Source organism: Gopherus evgoodei, chromosome 1 (assembly GCF_007399415.2).
Source record: "Gopherus evgoodei ecotype Sinaloan lineage chromosome 1, rGopEvg1_v1.p, whole genome shotgun sequence".
Taxonomy (NCBI): Eukaryota; Metazoa; Chordata; order Testudines; family Testudinidae; genus Gopherus; species Gopherus evgoodei.
Genome location: NC_044322.1, coordinates 261,584,681 through 261,604,718, shown reverse-complemented (window position 1 = coordinate 261,604,718; position 20,038 = coordinate 261,584,681). Strand labels below are relative to the sequence as shown.

General features: G+C 43.4%; 1 protein-coding gene across 1 annotated transcript in view; it reads left to right on the top strand.

The window, feature by feature from the left end:
- LOC115641209 (protein mono-ADP-ribosyltransferase PARP12-like) overlaps nucleotides 1-16,116 on the top strand; it is a 51,880-nt gene extending 35,764 nt beyond the window's left edge. Inside the window, exons 6-12 of the mRNA XM_030544277.1 lie at nucleotides 984-1,161; nucleotides 1,696-1,816; nucleotides 5,597-5,693; nucleotides 8,344-8,419; nucleotides 10,653-10,783; nucleotides 12,320-12,471; nucleotides 13,493-16,116. Of these exons, the coding sequence (XP_030400137.1) occupies nucleotides 984-1,161; nucleotides 1,696-1,816; nucleotides 5,597-5,693; nucleotides 8,344-8,419; nucleotides 10,653-10,783; nucleotides 12,320-12,471; nucleotides 13,493-13,803 (1,066 nt within the window). The 3' untranslated portion in view covers nucleotides 13,804-16,116. The remainder of the gene's footprint in view (nucleotides 1-983; nucleotides 1,162-1,695; nucleotides 1,817-5,596; nucleotides 5,694-8,343; nucleotides 8,420-10,652; nucleotides 10,784-12,319; nucleotides 12,472-13,492) is intronic.
- Nucleotides 16,117-20,038: the final 3,922 nt, after the last annotated feature.

Below are 20,038 nucleotides of genomic sequence, written 5' to 3'. Positions count from 1 at the left end.
GAGGTCACTTCGGCTGGTGTGAGCTGGCTGGAGCTGGGGTCGCTCTGGCTGGCGCAGGGCTGGGGGTTAACGGTTAAGGTACATTAAGAGTAAGCCTAATGCTAACCAGTTAACCTTTTACATCCCTGACTCATAACAACATATGATATAATGTACTGGAATATGTATATGGGCCACTTACTTCAAAAGTTCTCACATTCCACTTAGTGTGTTTGTAATGGTCTCGGCTTCTAATGGCTCATGGCCTGAAGAAAAGACAGCAGTACTGCTGCTGCTAACAGCCAAGAGATTCTCTTGCATCTGTAGCAATGATGAGTTTTTGGAAGAAACTGCTGAAGGTCTGTTTCCCAGGTTGCATGTCTGTGGCTAGTTGCCACTAAGCACTAGAAATTGTAAAGAGAGGATTGGAGCAGCTGATAAACAGATCTGTTGATTAGCACATGCTAATTGGATCAAAGCCTGTTCAAAGCCTGACTTAAGCTATAAGTGAAAATGAGTTTAGAGTGTCTGATCCATTAATTCATATCACAAAAACATTGCAATATCAACAGTCTTCTGATCCTGCTTTAGAGAGATCAAAAGGCAAAAGATGATCCAGGTCAGAATATAAGGAATTAGCAGGTGTGTGTGTGACGTTTACCCATGCCCATTTTATATCTGACTCAAGAACCACTATGGTCATGACTGTGTTTTCTATAAGTTATGATTTCATATAGATTTACAATATTATGTCTTAAACTTCGGCACCATATACAATACAAAATAATACACACATATGGGCAGTGTGAGGGGTGAATAGTGTTTGTGATAGGAATCATAACTTTGCACTTCACCCTTGGGGGCACTTACATTACTTTGACAGTGGGCATAATATTTTGCATTATTTTTATGGATCTCTGACTCAGAAGTTGTAAGTACACTCAATTGACTGATGCTAACTTTTTTTTTTTTTTTTTTTTTTACCCTTTGGCCCTCTCACACAGGTTTTCATATAGTGGCTTGCAGTATATATCTTTTCAGAACATGACCTATGGCTCTGCCAAAGTTAGGCGCCTCTCCACAGCATCGTCTGTGACCAAACCCCCTCACTTCATTCTAACAACAGATTGGCTCTGGTACTGGAAGGACGAATATGGCGTGTGGCGTGAATATGGAACAGAAGTAAGTGTGTAGATGAAAGGCAGCTGCCCAACCCTATTGCATTAAATCTGTGGAAACTATTGGATGCTACATGGGCTGTCTTTTTCTTATTTTAATAGTCTATTGATCAAATTTGGGCTCAGAGGATTAGTAATGGGATATGGAGATTTTAACTTTTAGGTTCAGTGGCTCAGATACAGGAGCAGTCAGTAGCGACTGAAAGTCATTACTGACTGACATCTGTTTAGTGCGTTGTCTGAAATAGGTGACAGGTATTTTCACCTCTTTTTATTGCTTGAAATGTAACCTTCTCTTTCCTTCAGTGTTTCTTGACATTCTGGATTCTGCAGCTCTCTCTCTCCCTCTCCTCATTCTCATCTCCATCTTGGGAACTGGGGAAGTTTCTCTGTCTAGCGGGTGGTGGATGGCCCTTATTTTAAAGGGCAGTAGCACACAGGCCTGTAAGGCCACAGCTGCCACAGAACAGATACTTTATATTTTCTCATTTTAAGAAGATTAAGAAAAATCTTTCTTCTTTTGGTTCTGATCTGACAGGATGATGATCATGATGCTTCCACTGTATGCAGCAGTGACCTGGAGCATGCTTATCTAGCAAAAGTGTCTCCAACGTTGCAGTTCAAAGCTGGAAGACATGAATATGAACTCAACTTTAAAGGTATGCTGGGGGTGGGGTGTTGGGGGGTTCTTCCTTTCAGATATGTTGTGTAAACTATGTTAGTAGAGGAGACGTTAAGATATTAATCTTACTTTGTGGTAGTCAAAGGAAAAGGGAATCCATTAAAGCTCTCAAGACAAGAGCTAGTCACCCTGAATAAGCTCATGTGCCTATTCACGCTGAATTTTTTTTTTTTAATTTAAAAGCCTCCTCTGCAAGATTCAGCTGATTTGGTGAAAAGTTGCATTGTTTTTTCATGCTAACAGTGTGAGAGAATCATGGAAGAATCTGTAAACCAGCTCCCAACTTCCTTTTAATAACAAGTTAACAACTAGAAGAGGAATACTTAAGCAAAGCTTGATTTTCTTTAGCCACTTCTAAAGAAGCCTGAAAACTAGTGTAGTCTTTTCTCATGGATTTCTCATTCTGGTTATGGCAAGTAATGAGCCCTAAGGAATAGACTGCAAACCAGTTTCCAGTCTCCAATACTGGTTTAAGGAGAAGAAAGCCTTTGGTTTTTTTAGTTTGTAAATCTTAAACACTATTTACATATTGCTCCCACCACTGTTAAATCGTTATTAGGCAGGCTGGGCACTGCTTAATCTCTTCCATGTGGCTCACTCTTTGTTAATGTCACAACTGTCCTTTTACAGCCAGACAGCCACGCCCAGAACTGGGCTTAAACTAAGGTGTTGTGTTTTTTTGTTGTTTGTTTGTTTGTCTTTTATATACCATGCATCCATTTCCTAGTTAAAGATAGGTTTGGCATAGTGTCCAGACAGTTGTTACTTAGTATTTTAGCAGGAGATTATTGTGGAACCATTGCCACAAATAATAAACTTCCCCCTCTGCTGCTTTCTCCAGGAATCTAGTTTGAGGTGGGAAGAGAGTCTTACACAATCTGGCCTTGAGAATCTATCTGTTGCAGGGCAAAGGACAGAAGCCACAGCTTCATGCCGATTCTGGCCTGTTCCAGAGGCTAGCATGACATCCAGAATAAATTAGAGCAACCTCAAGGACTACCCTAACTTAAAGTAGCTTTCCCACAGCCTCCCATGGGCTGCTCTATAATCCAGAAGAGCTAGAGTGTAAGTTGCTAGCAAGCAGAGTGGCTAGACCATGGCTCTGTCTGCCTGGGAAGGATGAAGTAGTGGGTTAACCATGTCAGGACTTAAAGCAGCATTTCCAAGGTGACTGGATACTCAAACTTGAAGCTAAGACCACTAATTATCCCCTTTTATGAGAATTTACTCCCCTTCCCACCTCTTCCCCAGACCTACTATCCATACACTTGGAGAAGCACAAACCGCCTGGACTGGTATCTGGCTCCACTCAGACTTGCTAGTACTAGTATATTTCTTGAATCTCTGCTACCGTTGCCTTCTACACAGAAAAAGGGGCAGAAGGGGAACATTAACTTCCTGCTGGAAGTTATGCTGGACCTCAGTTTATACACCTGTAAGCAGCGTGGAGCTCCCATCCTGCTCTGAAGAGAGTATAAAAGTCCCACCTAAACTCCTTTCTGGTAACAGACAGTGTAAACTTCACCCTGAGCTTACTCCCCACGCTTAGCAATTCTAGGGGGTTTTCCCTGCAGAGCTTCTTTCACTTTCGCTCTCTCTCTCTCTTTCCCTGAAAGAGAGACCCCATCCCTTTTTAAAACCTGGTTGTGGATGATTGTATCCATTTGCTTGACTTGGCAACAGTTGCAGTACACTGTCAGGTAGCGTACAAGCCCCTGGTAAGAGGATGACTCTGGAAAACCATGCATCCTTATGCAGATACCAGAGGGAAACTTTATCACTGTGCTGGCCCTGGCACCAGCATGTGGACAAAGGGAAGGTGGCTTACAGCTCCCTGTATTATGGACAGCCAAGGCTTGGTCCCAGGCATGGTCTAGGGTAGACCTCAGGCCTGTTCTAACTTGTGTACCTCTGCTAATGTGATGGGCAGAATTGCTGGATTATAAATTCCACAGCCTCATTACCTCTTCCCTGACATGCCTCCTTTCTCTTCCTGGATTGCCCCCTGCACTGGGAAAGGTGGGGGCAGGGAGGGAAGGGAAGAATTTACTGTCTAGTTATAAAGGTTTGCTAGTTCTGGGTCTTGTCATCAGACCATTCTTCATTAAGGAAGTGAAGGCTGAGAACTGTAAGCCAAAGATTAAAATTTTGATCAAGATGGGAAACGCAGCTGAAACTTTCTACTGAAAATAAATAATTATTATACAAAATTGGGAACTATGACCACCCTTTTAAAAAATCACTTTATTGTTGGTAAGCATGATGCAGAGTGGGTGCAGTTTTCCTTTAAAACTGTTTATTAGAAAGTATTCTCATTCTTGCAAGTATCATGAGCAAATTACTTGGCTTGCAGAGAACTTACGTGTGCATTCTTAGTGTGCTAACAGCACTGGATGAAAGCCAGTTACCTCTGCAAGAAATTAAGCTATTGTAGGTCAGTTCCTTAGAAATACTAGAGCAGTGGTCCCTAATCTTTTTCGTCTGACGGGCGCCAGATGACGAGCCACGGAGGACCATGGTGGCAGGCAAGCATCCGCCGAAATTCTGCCAACAAGCGGCAACATCAATAGGTGTCGCAGCCGAAATGCCACTGACAAGTAGCGTCTTCCAGAGGTGTCGCCACCGAAATACCGCCTCTGGATGATGCTTGTTGGCGGCATTTTAGCAGATGCTTGTCTGCCGACCAGTATGCGGACGCACTGCGTTGGGGACCCCTGTACTAGAGTAACCAATGAGCGTTGTTCCTTCAATCCAGCTCTTTATTTTTGTAAACAAATACAGCCATCTTTGCCTAGACAGCTTGAATGGTGTAACATTCTGGTTTATTGTCCAAAGATAAGGTTTCAGTTTTTATTTTTATTTAAAAATCTAGGAGACTGGATTTTTTTGGTTTTTTTTTAGGGACAGTAAATGCAATACAAAGGCCTTGTATACACACACAATTTAGGTCAACCCAGCTGCATTGCTCAGGATCTGAAAAATCCACACACCTGAGAGCCATAACTATGCTGACTTAACCCCAAGTGTAGATCCAGCTAGACTGACAGAAGAATGTTACCGTTACTCAAGGCAGTCATATTCCTGCAGCAATGGGGGAAAAGCCCCTTCCGTCATTGCTGTAGGCAGCATCTGTGCTATGGGGTTATGTCGGCATAACTGTGCTGTTAGATCCCTGTAGCAAAGTCTTTCGTTCCTGGATCATTGGTTCAAATCCAGGCTACCGTATCTTGTCAGTCAGTGAAAGTTGGTGCCCTGTAATGGCTGTTTGGTAGCCTATTTGAAGAGTTAATGGTCCAAGTATAGCTGTAAGGGGAGAGAGGTCACCTTTGTTGACAGCATTAAGAGAGAGACTGAAACCTGAGTATGAAGAATGCAACTACCCATTCTGTAGCGGTGGTCCTTCCAGGTGAAGGTTGAAGCACATGAGCAGAACAGTGTGGGGATCCTTCCACAACTGCTATCTATGATGCATCCATTCTGTCCATAGCCCTGGAAAGTGAAGTGAATTATCTGTCATTTCCTCTAGATTTCAGAGCAAAATTAAAAAAAAAATTGGAGTCAGAATTCTCCTATCTGATCTACATGGTAGAGCTTGGCTCCTATAGTCTGTGATGCAAATGGGAGTTGGCTGCTTATAGTAGGAGCTGGACATTGGTATCATTTGGTGGCAGAATTGGCAGAGAATCTTAGTGGAGAATTTTGCCTCAAATGTGAAGATTGTTGAAAGAGAAATTGGCTGTCTGTGCTGTGTTTTCAGCCATGAATCAGAGAAACCTTCGCTATAAGACACAGAGAGAGGTTTGCAGGAGACCCAAATTCCTCTCCCCGCAAGACGTGGAAAAACAGAGAATCAGGTAAACTACAGTTACTCTACTCTGAGGTGGTGGGTACATATGTGTTCATGCAGTACTATGCAGTGTCTTGCAGAGAGAGTGTGTGTACTAAGCAAAAGTAAAAAGACTGCTTTTAAGATCATTGTAAGAGGAATTGACACTCTTGGAGGGAAAGGGAGGCGTGTATGTGAAGTGGAAAGAGTTTTAGATATGGCTGTACCCAGGGGTCCTGAACACCCTACCTGACTGAGAAGAGGCTAAATCGAGATGAAAAACGTTGCTTAAGCAGATGGGGGAGAGGTCAGTTTTTTGGGGGCAGGGTCTTTTGTTTAATATGTCTCTAAAGGACCTGGCACAATGGGGCCCTGAAATGTCTGAGACATCTAGGCACTACTGCACTGTAAATGCTAATAATAGTGAGGGAAGATGGAATGTGTCTGAAAACTGAGAGCAATTTCCGATAGAATTCAGAAAATGTGAAGGTAAGCGAGGATTAATTTCTGTATATAATAGCCCACATCTCATTCTCTCTATAGTACTTGGTTTCTGTAAAACACACAAAATTAACCCTTGAGGTATTGGTAACAGGAACAGCCTTTCTCACAGTTACTAAAGTATCTGTGTCCAGTCCCAGCTAAAACTAGTATGGCAGTGTTTTAAAACTGAACAGCTATGGTGGGGGAAATGATTATCCAGTTGAGTAGGTGGTTTTTTGTTCACACCTTCTACTTAGACTTTACAAATAGCTCACTCACTGCTGGAGTCAGTTGATAATCGGGCAAGCATAGACCACAAGGAGTTGGTAGGAAGGGGCAGAGCCCACCAGCAGGATTCAGCTCAGTGACTTGATGGGAAGCCCAGTATCCCTTTTCACCAAGGCTACTTTTTTTTATTTTAAACCTGGTTGGTTGGTTAACACTGTATCAGCCTTTGTTTTGCTAGGCTAAAGAAGCCAAGCTCTTTTAGTGTTCTCTTTGTAAGATAGGCTCTCTAGTTCCCTACCCCTCTTTCTAGTAGCCCTGTTCTATACCTGATTCTGTTTGAATTCATCTTTCGTGGACATGGGTGAAAAGAACTGTATACAGGATTCCAGTTTACCAGTGCCTTATACAATGATATTAATACTTCTCTATCTCTACTGGAAATGCCTCGTATGATACATTCTAGGATCACATTCACTTTTTTTACAGTTGCATTACACTGCTGGTTTATAGTCGTCCTGGGATCAACTAATACACCCGGATCTGGCTTATCTGTCGTTTCCAACTGATGAGCCCCCAGTTTATAGCAGAAATTATTATTAGTCCCTAAGTTCATGACCTTCCATGCTGTACTATTAAATTTCATCCATTTTCTATTACTTCAGTCCTCTAGGTAATCCAGTTCTTCTTGTATAATATTTTGATCCTTCTCTGTATTGAAAATGCCTCCAGTTTTATATTGTCAGCAGATTTCATTGGCGCGCACCTGCTTTTTGTGCGTAGGTCATTAATGAAAATATAAGTAACAGCTGTGAGTTCTGCCTAACTATTTTGCAGTTGCTGGCTTGTCTTCTGCCATAAATTAGTAACTGACAATTTGTGTAGCAAATTGGAAATGGTCATTGCTTAAGTAATGAAGTATAGTATTTGGGAGGATTAGGAACACCTGCTGTAAAAATGATGGGCATTTGTACCTCCTAAGGTGCGATAGTGTAGTAACTTACCCAAAATAACATGTTTAGCTGAGTGAGTTTATGGTGGAGTTACATGATTTAGTTTTTTTGTAACTGAGAACTAAAGCACAGTGCATTTGTGATGCTGAAATGTTTCCTAACCACTGTGATGCATACATAATAGGTGCCCCAATCATGCTTTTGTGCTATCAAATTCAGGCAGGATTTGAAGACAATAAATTTGATATTGTGGTTGTTAGGGACTGGAAAATAATGTTCTGATATTTTGAAGCAGTACAGGAGTTCATGTGGGGGGAAGAGCTTATTGGCTCAGCATTTCAGTCTTTTCACATATGAAACCCCTATCTATAATCTGTTCTCTTTGGAAATATCATATATGGTTGAGTCCTGTGTAGGAAAGTGGAATTGGATATGTGTAATAGTAGATTGTTTATAATCAGTAGGAAGGAAACCATAAACTCTCACCTTGTGGAGACTGGGACGCAAAACTACAGAAGGCCCAAGCAAAGTGAGCTTAATGGTAACAAAAGAAACTTAACCCCTTTAAATGTTGGGTTTGTGTGAGAACCAATGACCTACACCAGAACTATTGGTAGTTTTGAGCTCAGTTTGGTGACACAACTCATACCAGCAATTGATACTGAGCGTTTGTCTGTCATTTTATACGCTCAGGCCCCAGTTCAGCAAAGCATTTAGGCACATATCCAATTATAAGCATGGAAATAGTTCCCATTGAAATCAGTAAGGCTTCTCTCATGCTTAAAGTTAGATATGTACCAAAGTGCTTTGATGACTTGGGGCCTCAGTTCCTAATTAACTGACATGAGGTTTGGATATGGATATGTTACCCATGCTAAACTGAAGATACAGTTTTGAAATGCCTGGATATGTTGGGTTACTTTTTATTTATTTTAAATTAGGCAAAACTCTCTAAGGTAATTCTCTTAAATATTATGATTTTAAAAAAAACAACAATAACTCTCTTGTAATATACAGTGGTGTTGAGCATTTACAGGAAGAATCCATTCCAGCTCACTGGGACAAATCAGCTTTACCAGAATTGGGATACAAGGTATGGAGCTCTTTAAGTTTTTCTGTCTGACCACATACAGCTTCCTTAAAATGTAGGCTTTTCCTCAAGAGACACTGCATATTCCCACTTATGGGATAACGCATCACCTTGTGGTGATTTCTGATACAAGTTCTTCTAGCAGTGTCAGCTAGAGTGCTCTCATGCCCCTCACCTCTCCCCTCAGCGTTACCACATTCTGAGGGCGAGGCATTTTAGGGGGCAGAGTGACTTCACAACCTCATTTCTATCCAACTGGGTGGCTGGACAGATGTGAACCTCTTTGGAACTAAAGCTTCTGTTGTGGTAGGTAGTTAGTGTTAGTGGTCAGTTTAGTGAGTGATCTTTTTTGGTTCTGTGTTATGGTGGAATTAAGGAAACAGAAGAAGCTGGGATTTAAGAGGTGTGCTTCCTGCTTGGCTGTCTTCATGGTGTCCGATGACCATGTGTGGTGTCTGGAAGAAGAACATTCACCTTCTGGGTGGATCTTAACTCCCAGAGCATGCGAGGATAGGGAGATTCACCTGCACCTCCTTTTCCTGAAAGAAAACCCTCAAGGCCAGACCCTCTGGATCCAAGCCCTCCAGTCAGAGATCCATAAGGCCAGTCTTAGCCCCTGTGGTTCCAAGAAGCTGCATCTTCTGTCGGGGCCGTATCTGGTCCCTGCAGCTCCTGTAAGGCTGTATAGGGCTGAACTGAGGGTCACATGGTCGGATACCACTGCCCCAGTTCTCATGGAAAGGATGAGCAACAGTTTGGTTACTCTTCCCAGTTCTGTACCTCGTGCCATACTGCTTTCCAGCTGTTGCAGAACTGTGCAACTGCAGGAATGGAGTCGGCTTCAATGTTCACTACTGGTTCCAGGAATATGAATTTCATCAGTCTGTCGTAACCGGAGTTGTCAGTGCCTTCGATTACAGCAATTGTGACACCAAAGGAAATGAGGCACAAGGACAAAGGAGCCACTGTTAGCAGTGCTGATTTCTATGCATCAGAGCTGTCTGAATCTGATGGATCAGACAAAGATGCTATGTCAGTGAGTGGGGCAGACAGGGGTGTGGGGCACGAAAGCACTCTAGCTGACACTGCTGGAAGGAGGTTCTACTGCAAGGCACCACATGGTGGAGCATTATTTCATGTGTGTGACTATGCAGAGCCATCTTGAGCTCCTGTTCATTTCAGTGTTGCATGTCCCCTCGCAGATGACCATTCCTTACACGATGTACTTACTATATTAGTAATTGCAATCATGTGTCTGCTATCACACTGAGAGAGGGGAAAGTGGATCTTTGAACCTGCAAGAGCCTTGCTGAAGTCAGTGGGGCTCAGTAGGGGTGCAAGGGGTCACTTGTGAATCCCTTATTGCAGGATCAGGGCTTTGGCCTAATCAAGAAGCAGTGATTACATTAACCTAAGGCCTGGTTAACGTCCAGCAATCGAAGAGGGCAAACAGACCCACAAGGCTTTTCAATGCCTTTATTTATTTTATTTTATTTTATTTTGGTTCTGTCTTCTTTTTGTGTTTGGTTGTGGTCCAAGGGCTCATGCATTCTTGGGCACTGACACTAAATTCGGCAACACAAGATAGCTGCGAGTGGTGAGGCAAACTTATTTTACTTCTGTTCTTGGGTGGAGCAGGTGGGAGTGCAGCATTTTGTTTTCATAGTAGGGTGCACTGGCAGGCGATGATAGGCATGTTAATCCTAAGGCAGGACATTAAAGATGATCTAATGAGGAGGGGGGAAGATTGGGCTTTTTGTGCCTGATTGTAAAGCCAAGCAATGGAGAGGAGGAGGTAGTTTCTTAAATTGTGTGGGGATTTTTGTCTTGCTTTTTAACATCTATTTAGTAGAGCAGGTGGAAATTTTTCACATTTCAAAAATTTGAAATAAAAAAGGAAAAATGTGGACAAACATTTTGTGACTCTCGCCCACCCCCACCCCACTATTTGGCTACTGTGACTGACATATTGGAGAAAGGTTTTTTGTTTAATCTTCAACATCCCTGCCCCCATCTCTTAATTTAAAATATAAGAACTCACAATATTCCCCCATTAAAACCCTCAACAAATATTCTAGTAAAAGTAGGAAGGCTCAAGTTGATTTTGTGGTGTTTCTAAGGTAAAATACAAGCAGGAACCTCCCCATATGTTCAGGGCTTGAGCAGTAATAATGTGGTGGTTTGTGATGGCTCTGTAAAAGAGAGGAGACTGGTTTGCATATATTTTCTTTTACAGCTGATCAAACTTCTCAGCTCTTCTGACGAATACAAGAAGGTCCAGGCTGACTTTCAGCGCACAATGCCCAAAACAGTCATTCGAGAGATTCAGAGAATCCAGAACCCGACTCTTTGGAAAGTGTATCAGTGGTATGTGTAAAACATTGCTCTAGTATGTTTCCAGGGTGTTAGTACTTGCTGCTATTAGTTATGTTCAGAGTCCTGTGTGAGAAGCCAGTACACAGCCATGTAAACTGCTGCACAACTGCTTTTTAGCACTTGCTTGACCACTGCTTAGCTGAGATCTGCAACTGGCTGAGGCAGAACTCAGGCAAGATGGAGGTTATTCTGATATTCAAAGCCCTCTGTGGGAGTAGCCCATCTCTTTAAGATGCAGAGTGGGGGAGGCATTATCTCCCATGAGTTGCATTTCACAGGAACTGAAGTTTGGCAGCCAGTGGAGGAGATCTGCAAGTGCAAATGACAGAATGTGACGGGAGGCACTGTTTGTCGAGCTGGGCCACCCCGTCACCCAGTTGTCAGGCTTCCCTGTTAGATCAGGTAATTGCAGTGTGGTGGGCTCTGGACCCTGGGCAGGGCCGAGCAAGCAAACAGTCAGTAGCCCCTGAGAGTCCTGGCAGGGGCAGGCAGTTGCAGTTGGGGTTCTGGCCCTCTGGGAGGGGCAGAACAGCAATCAGCCTGTAGCCCCTGGGACAAAGAGTCTGTGGTCCCTGAGCCTCTGGACTGGACCCGAGAGCAAACAGCAGCCATGCCTACTGGTCTGTGGGGTGTGGTAGGGGAACTCGGCCCCTCCCGCTCCAGCAGGTTCTGACCCAGGGCCCTTTGAAGCTGGAGACTTCCATGCTAAGGGTTTAGGCATCAGCTTCTACGACATCCCCTTAGTCACTTCCTACCACAAACTGCATCCCAGGCATCTCCTCGGCTGCTGGCAGCTTGGTGCCTCCCTCATTCCCTGCAGTTGGCAAGCTGCCCGCAGTGTAGTCCAGGTCCATGGGCTCTGCTGCTTGGAGTGTCACCAGCCCTTCTGGAGGAGCCTGCAGGACTCATCCCTCTTCTTTTGCAGCCAGCCCCAACTGAGCTGGGCTGCCTCCTTTTATTGAGCTCTTCCACCTGGAGCGAGCACAGCAGGGGACAGGAGGTGTGGCCTCCTGGGCCCACAGTGATTGGTTTGTCCCAGTTGGCCCAGTGCAGGATTGGTGCACCCCATCATACAGAACTTTCACAGATCTAGTATAGGGAATTTCTGCAAGAGTTCAGAATGACTTCAAACTCCCCTCTGACTAGGCTTTCCATCAGTAAGGTGTACATGTGATCACACACACACATATATTATCAAGTATTTATCCAACAGCTTGGGAAGGATGACTAATATTTCTATTTTTAAATATTTTGGAGGCACTTGGTTACAGTCAGTCTTATAAGTTCTTACACAGGTATATTTGAGCACATGGTGCATCTCGCTTATGTTTCTGTTTAAACCAGGCCTTTTTAAAAGCATACTTTTGTGCAGTTATTCAGTTTAAAAAAGTATTAAAATATTTTGAAAAATCTGAACACTCTGCAACACTCATCACAGATAATCTGAGTGCCTGCCTCATTGGAACCTACTTGGCTAAAATAATCTGGCTCTGCAGTGTGGAACTTTGACGATGCTTTTTATTACAGGCAGAAAGAGCAAATGCAGAAGACTAGTGGAGGAAAGGATGTGTGTGAAAGACTCTTATTTCATGGGACCAGTAAAAAGCATATTGATGCCATCTGCCAGCAGAACTTTGACTGGAGAATCTGTGGTCTTCATGGGACAGCTTATGGCAAAGGTAATTCTCTACCTCGTGCTCTGCTAACCTTGATTTAGAGAGAACTTTCTCTAACCAAACAGTAGCTGCAGCAGTAGTTTGAACTTGAGAATGGCAGAGGGAGGAGGCATTCACCTTAGCTAGGTGTTAACTGTATACCTAAATGAGTAGTGTTAATGTTAACCACTTAATGTGGCAATGTGACAAACACATTCAGCTGAAGCTCAGGCACTTCTACAGACCTTGATATATGTGCTCCACACTGTGCAGTGTAAACCCACTTATTTGTGTGGAAAGATGTGCTTAAGAGGGGAAGGGAGGAGTGCCGCCCAGCACTATTCCTGGCTCTGGCTGCTGCTCCAGCTCCAGTCTTGGCTCTGCTCCTCTCTCCAGCTGTGGCCACAGCCTTGGCCCCCTTACTCCTGTCTATGTTCCTCCACACCAGAGCCGCGGCTCTTCTTCTCTGAACCCTAGAAGGAAGTGGTATTTAGTTGGTCTCTGATGCCATGCAAGTAAACTACACTCTGCTTCCATATTCTTTCCATCCCTGGCAAATGATACAGTCCCTGCCACTGCCCGATTTACAGCAAAGGATCAACATAGCAAGTGAAACAAAATGGGCTTTAATTTTTTAAACACTTAATCTATTGTTCCAGTGTTTATTCACCCAGTGGGTTGCTTATGACGATTAGAACATTTTGGAAGGCAAGATACTTCAATTTCAAGCTTCCAAAACATTACTGTAAGCTTTGTGTGTGTGGTAGGATGGGTGAGGGGGCAGACAGCATACTCTAAGAAAGAGAAATTAGAAAAAAACCACTGGTAATATCTAACGTGTTTTGTGAAAAATCAAATTGTGGTAATACCTAATGATAAATTATGCTGGAAAGGATGCCAAGCACACAAGAAATTATTTACAAATCTCTAACCAGCTTCTGATTGATTCTCTCAGTAAACATTAAGATTTCTTTCTCCTTGCAATTCCAATAGTTGTATAACAGGAAGCCAGCAATCTTACCAACTTTATCTTTGTCTACTGCAGGAAGCTACTTCGCAAGGGATGCATCGTATTCTGATAACTATAGCAAGACCAACTCAAACATCAAGACCATGTTTCTGGCTCGGGTCTTGGCGGGGGACTTTACCCTTGGTAGCTCTTCCTATCTTCGTCCTCCCGCTAAAGACAGCGGAAACAGTTTCTATGACAGCTGCGTGAATAGCCTTTCGAATCCATCTATCTTTGTCATCTTTGAGAAACATCAGATTTACCCTGAATATCTGATTGAATACATGGACCAGGCGGTGGCAACTGCTCTATCAATGGCTGCACATGCTTCTTATTTTCGGAATTGACTTAACTGAGGAGAGTTTTTTGTTTAATAAAAATGTGCCCAGTACATTGTAGACACATTTAGACTCTCCCCTCTGCTTGTAACAGTAAGCAGAGGTAACGATCTTAAGAAATTTTAGAAAAGACCTAGTATTTTTTATGAGTTTTTAAAATTCAGGCTTTATTCCTAAATTTCTCTGGTGGGGCTAACTTGTTTTTTCCCACTGTTAGTCTGTTCTAGGGGATTTAATAAATCCAGTAGATGTTTATATGATTCTTGCAATGTGAGATGAAGTAATAGAAAAGCAGGTGGTTGTGATGTCATATGAAATTCTTCTTTAAAAAAAAAGTAATTATGTTTTCATTAGTTCTCCCCTAGTGAAATTAGCTGTGAAACTAGTGAGCCAGGGCAGAATCTGCACAAGGCTTCTTGTGGGCAAGCAATTTGTTTAATAGTTTCTTTGGGACTGTTGCACACATGGAGCTCCTGTAGATCACTGCTGCCACATCAGGGTGACCTCCTACAACCCTCTCCTTGCTAAGGATTTCTCCTCCTAATACCTCAGGCCTGCTAAGCCCCAGATGTGGGTTAAAAATAAAATAATGCAGGAATCTTTAAATCTGTGGTTACATTAGTTTGATTCAGGCTTTGCGATGTTAACATAAATGAGAGAGTTGTGTGTTGTGGTTGGAACAGCGGCAAGCTTAGGTGTGTAAGAAGGGACACCAGAGCAGTTGGTGTGTGTTCTTTCTCCTCTCCAGTGGAATTACTTCAGGCAAAATATCTAAGAATTTCTCTTTCTTCCTCTTTTCTCTTTTTGACTTTCCGTAGAATTGACGTTTTTCTGACATGGTGAGAGAGATGTGACTGCTACAGCTTTCTGTTATTATCTGTTCCTAGTTGTCAGAGGTGGTGTATAGATACATATTTGAGTTATTTAAAAGCATGCTTCTACTTTAAGAATCACTGTGGGGGTCATGTTTATTGTCTCGGTGGCCCCAGATTAAAAGAGTTTTTACAAGGCTGTTTTTCCTAGCTGTCAGCCCTGACATCTAAGCACTGAGCGAGGTTCTTTCCTCCTCCTTCATCAATGCCAGTAATACAGATTCCGTAGGTCATGTCGTATGCCTTCAGTGACATATGTGCAAACCCACAGTGATATTCTGTGTGGGCTGTACAGGTTTAAGTGATTGGGCCTGTAATTGGAATATAGAAAACAATTCTGTTGATGTATCAGAAAGGATAGGATCTAGTTCACTATTTATCTTGGCTCTATTCATTCCTGTATGTTAACTGGAGTCAAAAGCAATCAAAACTCTGACACTCAAGTCAGCTGTCTAGTTCTTATAGATGCAAGGAACATATAGACAGAGTAAATGTACCATTTCACATACAGTAATTGCATTTTAGAATAGAACTGCACTTCTGAGCTTTCCTCGCTTCTGGGAGGCTTTCCCCTTCCACCTGTTAACTAACATGTGAATGAAAAGTTAAGCCTGGAGTTATAATACATTCCCTTCTGGGGTGTATTTATGTGCTGGGTAAAGCTCTGTCCAAAAGCCTGCTGCAATATGGGAGAGCAGAAGAAACTTCAGAATCCTAATAATGCCTCTGATTATCACTAGTTACTTACACTGCATGGATCTCTTCTGACTTCTCCAGCTATCTTCTGGTAAAGATTGGAAGCAAGTGCTGAAGGTGGAAACACTGCAAGGACTTGTATGTCAATAAAACTGTCCATATGTACACAAAATAAACTATAGTGCCTAATGCCCTGCTGTGAACAGCTGAGCTACTTAGTTTTTTGATGTCGCTGCTACAACTAACAAATGAATGCGTTACTATAGAGCTGTGAGAATTCTGGATGAACCACTAAAGCTTTCCATACCTTTCACTGTCCGTACATGTGTGTTCTGGTAGGGAAGGGTTTAATAAGACTTTTATTGGTACCTGGAAATGTAAGCAGCTGTATACTTCTCATTTGCAATTGTGGTATTGGTGACTGAAGCTTAACATTTGCATTGCTGGAGAGAGGAAACTACTACTCAGTATGCTTCCTCTCCTTTGTAATTGTTGGGAACGGTGGGGTTACAGCAGCTATCTTTCAGTTATAGTAAATGCATTGGCTAGTCATATATTCCAAGTGCCTCAGGATTTCCATGAGGAAAAAATGTCTAACTGGAAGAGATCTGTAGCCCTTGTTCTCAATGTTTTTAATGTTTGAAATTGAAATTGAATCTTCTTATTCTCAGCCGTATGTATGATACCTTCTGTGGCAATATGTATGGCTCCTCTTTTTTTAATGCAAATTAAAATATTTTGAACTGAAAACTGATTAAGGTTTTAGTCAAATATTGGCCTCTTTGTACCCTCTAATCCTCTTTAATGTTTCTATCTAGGTGGATCCTTGTTTAGTACTGTGGTTAAGTAGCAACAATGTAGATTCACACTGAATGTCTTTCATGGAAAGCAGAGCAGTTTTTACTGTAAGTTTTCAAATGTTGAGGAAGCTTCTCCCTCCATTCCAGGGAAAAACAGGCTTTACTGCTTTCTCCATGTTTTCTCATCTTGAGTGCTGAAAATAGCAGCATTAGTTGGTTCTAGTGGACTTTCATGTTCAGGTTCTCACAAACTAAGGGAGTTTGTAGAGTCCTCTGTTTACAATGAAGTTCGAAATTATTCGCTTTTTTAAAAGGTACTTCATATGAAACCTAAATTATAGGCAAACTTATGTTGACTGTCTCAAGTGATAGCCAGAGCTTTTGATTGTTTGGAACATGAGTGAGTGGTGTTACAGAGTGGGATGCTAGAGAGGTTAATTGATATAGATTTCTGTGAGAGCCCTACCCAGGGAAGGCATACAGAGGGTGGGACAGTAATGCAGCTTGCAGCACAGTAGGGTACTTCAACATTTTATGACCAACCTGTTGCATATATTATGGAAACTGTAAGCTAAGAACTCCGTGGGGAGTGACAGGAGAGGTGTGAGCATTTCATCTTATGTTATTGCCAAGTCTGATACCTGCAGCCAGGGCCTGATCTGAGGGCTGACTGAAGGCCAGCTCTGTTTATACATGAGAGGGAGAGGTGGGTAGGGGTGCGTGGGTGTGGAGAGAGAGTGAGTTTTGTTCATGTTTGGATTAGAAGTGGGGACTTTTAAGAAAAGGTTTCCAGAGGAGGCGGTCAGACTTTCACACAAGGCAGGAACTAGAAGCATGGACACAGGGCAACCTTAAGGAGGGGACATTAGCAATCATGGAAGTGAAGGTAACCGGAGACCTCTATGGCTCAAGTTAAAGTACTTTATTTTGGGGGGAAGGTCAGGGAAATGGGGAGGTTAGACAGCTGTTAGGGGGTAGTTCGTTAACCATTGGATCAGTGCATGTCATAGAACCTGAACAGTAAATAGGTCAGGCCTCTTGTTCAAAAGTGCCTTGAATGATTTCCAGATGCCTTCTCCATTTTTAAATGAGTATTGCTGTGGGAGTCAGGTTAGTTTTAAAGATACAACAATTGAGGAAATCCAGCAACTGCAGCCAGGCAAAGAGCAAGCATCTCAGATCTGACTTGATGTCTGTCTAAAAGAAATTAGCTTGTTTCCTGTTGCCTGCTGCATAACAAGGGGTGAGAGATTCAGCTTTATGAGTTGACCTCTAACCCTTCCATTACAGGTGCTATTATTAAGGCCCAGGGGACAATAAATTTACACTAAACAACTCAGCATCTCTGGTAAAGTTCAGGTGGAAAGTCCATTTTACTCATTGACTAGAAAGCAGAAAATGTATATAAAATATTTATTTTGTGAAGTGACTTTCTGTGCTGCAGAATTTTCCTTAAAGTAGATAAAATTGCATGTGTAATCCAGAGTAATAGTAATACCCCCCCAGCCCCCTGAAAAGCGCTCTGTGAACGACTACAGTGCCAGAGTTCTCTATCCCAATAGAGTTCTATAAAAACACACTTTTAAAGTGACAGCTTTTAGCATTGATTGCAAAATGTGAATTCCCTGAACATGTTTCATTGTTAGGTCCTAGTCACTTCCAGACAAATGACAGAAAGCAAAGACTCTTCTACAGTAGTCACATGTAATTTTCAAACAACCCTGCAGCCAGACCGTGCAAGGCATAAAGCATCTGCACTTTCTCTACAAAAGTTGTACATTCACCTCCTTCCCTGCTGAAGTGGTGTCTCTCTTTGAACACATGTGCGAAAACTGAAATATTAGGCAATCACTCTGAGCCACAGATGAAAGATAAATTGAAGTAAACTGACTTTTTGGCTATGCATCTATAAACAAAGAGGTAATGTGTAGCTTTCCCTGTTACTTTGAGGAGTGGCAGCAGGCCCTGATCAGGATCATCTCATTGTGAAATGTGAGTACAGCACCTGGAACACTAGCCCCTGCTCCAAGGAGTAACAATCAGTCTTATCCCTGTATAGACCCTCCAGCTACAGTTCAGTGGGAGCAATGAGTTGGCCCTCATGCTCAGGGCCACAGTTCCATTACAATGGGAAGTTCAGCCTGCTTGCAGCATTGAGGCAGAACTAGACCTATCAGCCTCTGGCACAGGCCTGGGCAAACTATGGCCTGCGGGGCTGTGTTTGGCCTATGAGACATTTTAATCTGGCCCTCCAGCTCCAACAGGGTACTGGGGTCAAGGGCCTGCCCCGTTCCACACATGACGTGGCTCCTGGAAGCAGTGGCATGTCCCCACTCTGGCTCCTACATGTAGGGGCAGCCAGGGGGCTCCACCCGCTGCCCCTGTCCCAAGTGCTGCCCCTACAGCTCTCATTGGCCAGGAACCATGGTCAAGGGAAGCTGCAGGGGCAGTGCCTTCGGACAGGGCAGCACGCAGAGCCACCTGGCTGTGCCTCCGTGTAGGAGCCAGACAGTGGGCCATGCTGCTGCTTCCTGAAGCTGCTTGAGGTAAGCGCTGCTGAGACCCTGCACCCTTGACCTCCTCCTGTGCACCAACCCCCTGCCCTGATCCCTCTCCTACCCTCCAAACCCCTCAATCGCAGCCCGGAGTGCCTCCTGCACCCCAAACTCCTCATCCCCAGCCACAGCCCTCACCCACTCCCACACCCCAACCCCACTTTCATCGGTATTCATGGCCCGCTAGCCAAAAGTTTTGCCCACTGCTGCTCTAGCAGAACTTCAGGAGGCGGGGGCCCCATGCTATCTACCTTCACAGCAGCAGCCAGTGCAGCTGGGCTTCTCTGCTGGGGAGGAGAAGTTCCAAACTTCTAACAAATCAGCTCAACAACGTGTCCCAGCAACAGGTTCAGCTGCAGGCTTTGGCAGCCAAGCTGCTGTTTCCCTGCTTCACCTCCTCTTATCATGTGTCTTGACAGGAAGTTCAGCTTTAGAGGCAGGTTGCTGTTCTCCCCTCATCCCCTTTTCCAGAAAAGGGGCAGACGGGATTGGAAAAGCTGCCTTGAGGGAATGACAGCTTCCTGTACCTCATCTCTGTGAGGGGAGGGAGCAACATCAGAAGGGCAGCTTGCAGTGTCATTTATTATCCCTTTTCAGACCCCCAGGGTATAGTTCGATGGCAAAGATGAGCTCATCTCCCCACTATGCTTCATCGGTGGTGGAGTGAGGATCATTAAGTGCTGTTGTATAATGAAGTTCGTGGTTGCCAGGCCAGCAACTACCATTTAAAAGGAAGCAGTGGGGTGCAAGACTCTTAATTTGTCCCGAAGCATCTTCTTTCCCGCTCAACCTTCTAGTTGCCACACTACAGCTGGCACTTAACTTCCTTTGCAATCAGCCCTGTATTCAGGAACGGGCAAGCTGGTATTAACATAGTAGCTGAAAAGTCCTGCAGGACAGTCACTGTATTGTTAGTTAAGTCATTAACCTGCATCTGAGTGGCTCTGAATGAAAATATACATATCAGTTATAAGTATCTGAGAACTCCCGTCCCTTCAGTGATGCCTGTTTCCATGCCTTAGAACCCAGTACACCATATCAGTTATGCTGATCTGTTTGCTTACAGTATTTTTAAAATTCCAGTGGACACGTTGTGGTAGCTTCAGTCCCTTGGATAAATATGGCAATAAATAGGTGATTTGGTAAAGTGTATAACTAAGAGGGGTTAGGCTTTAAAGTGTGTGTTTAAAAATGAAGAAAGGGAGGACCTACTAGTCCATGGGTGGGGGAAGCAGAACACTGTTGGGAGAAAACCTGGAGGCTGACTTTCTGATGTAGATAGCAAGAACACAGTAAAGGACAAACACTTTTTCTTTACGTT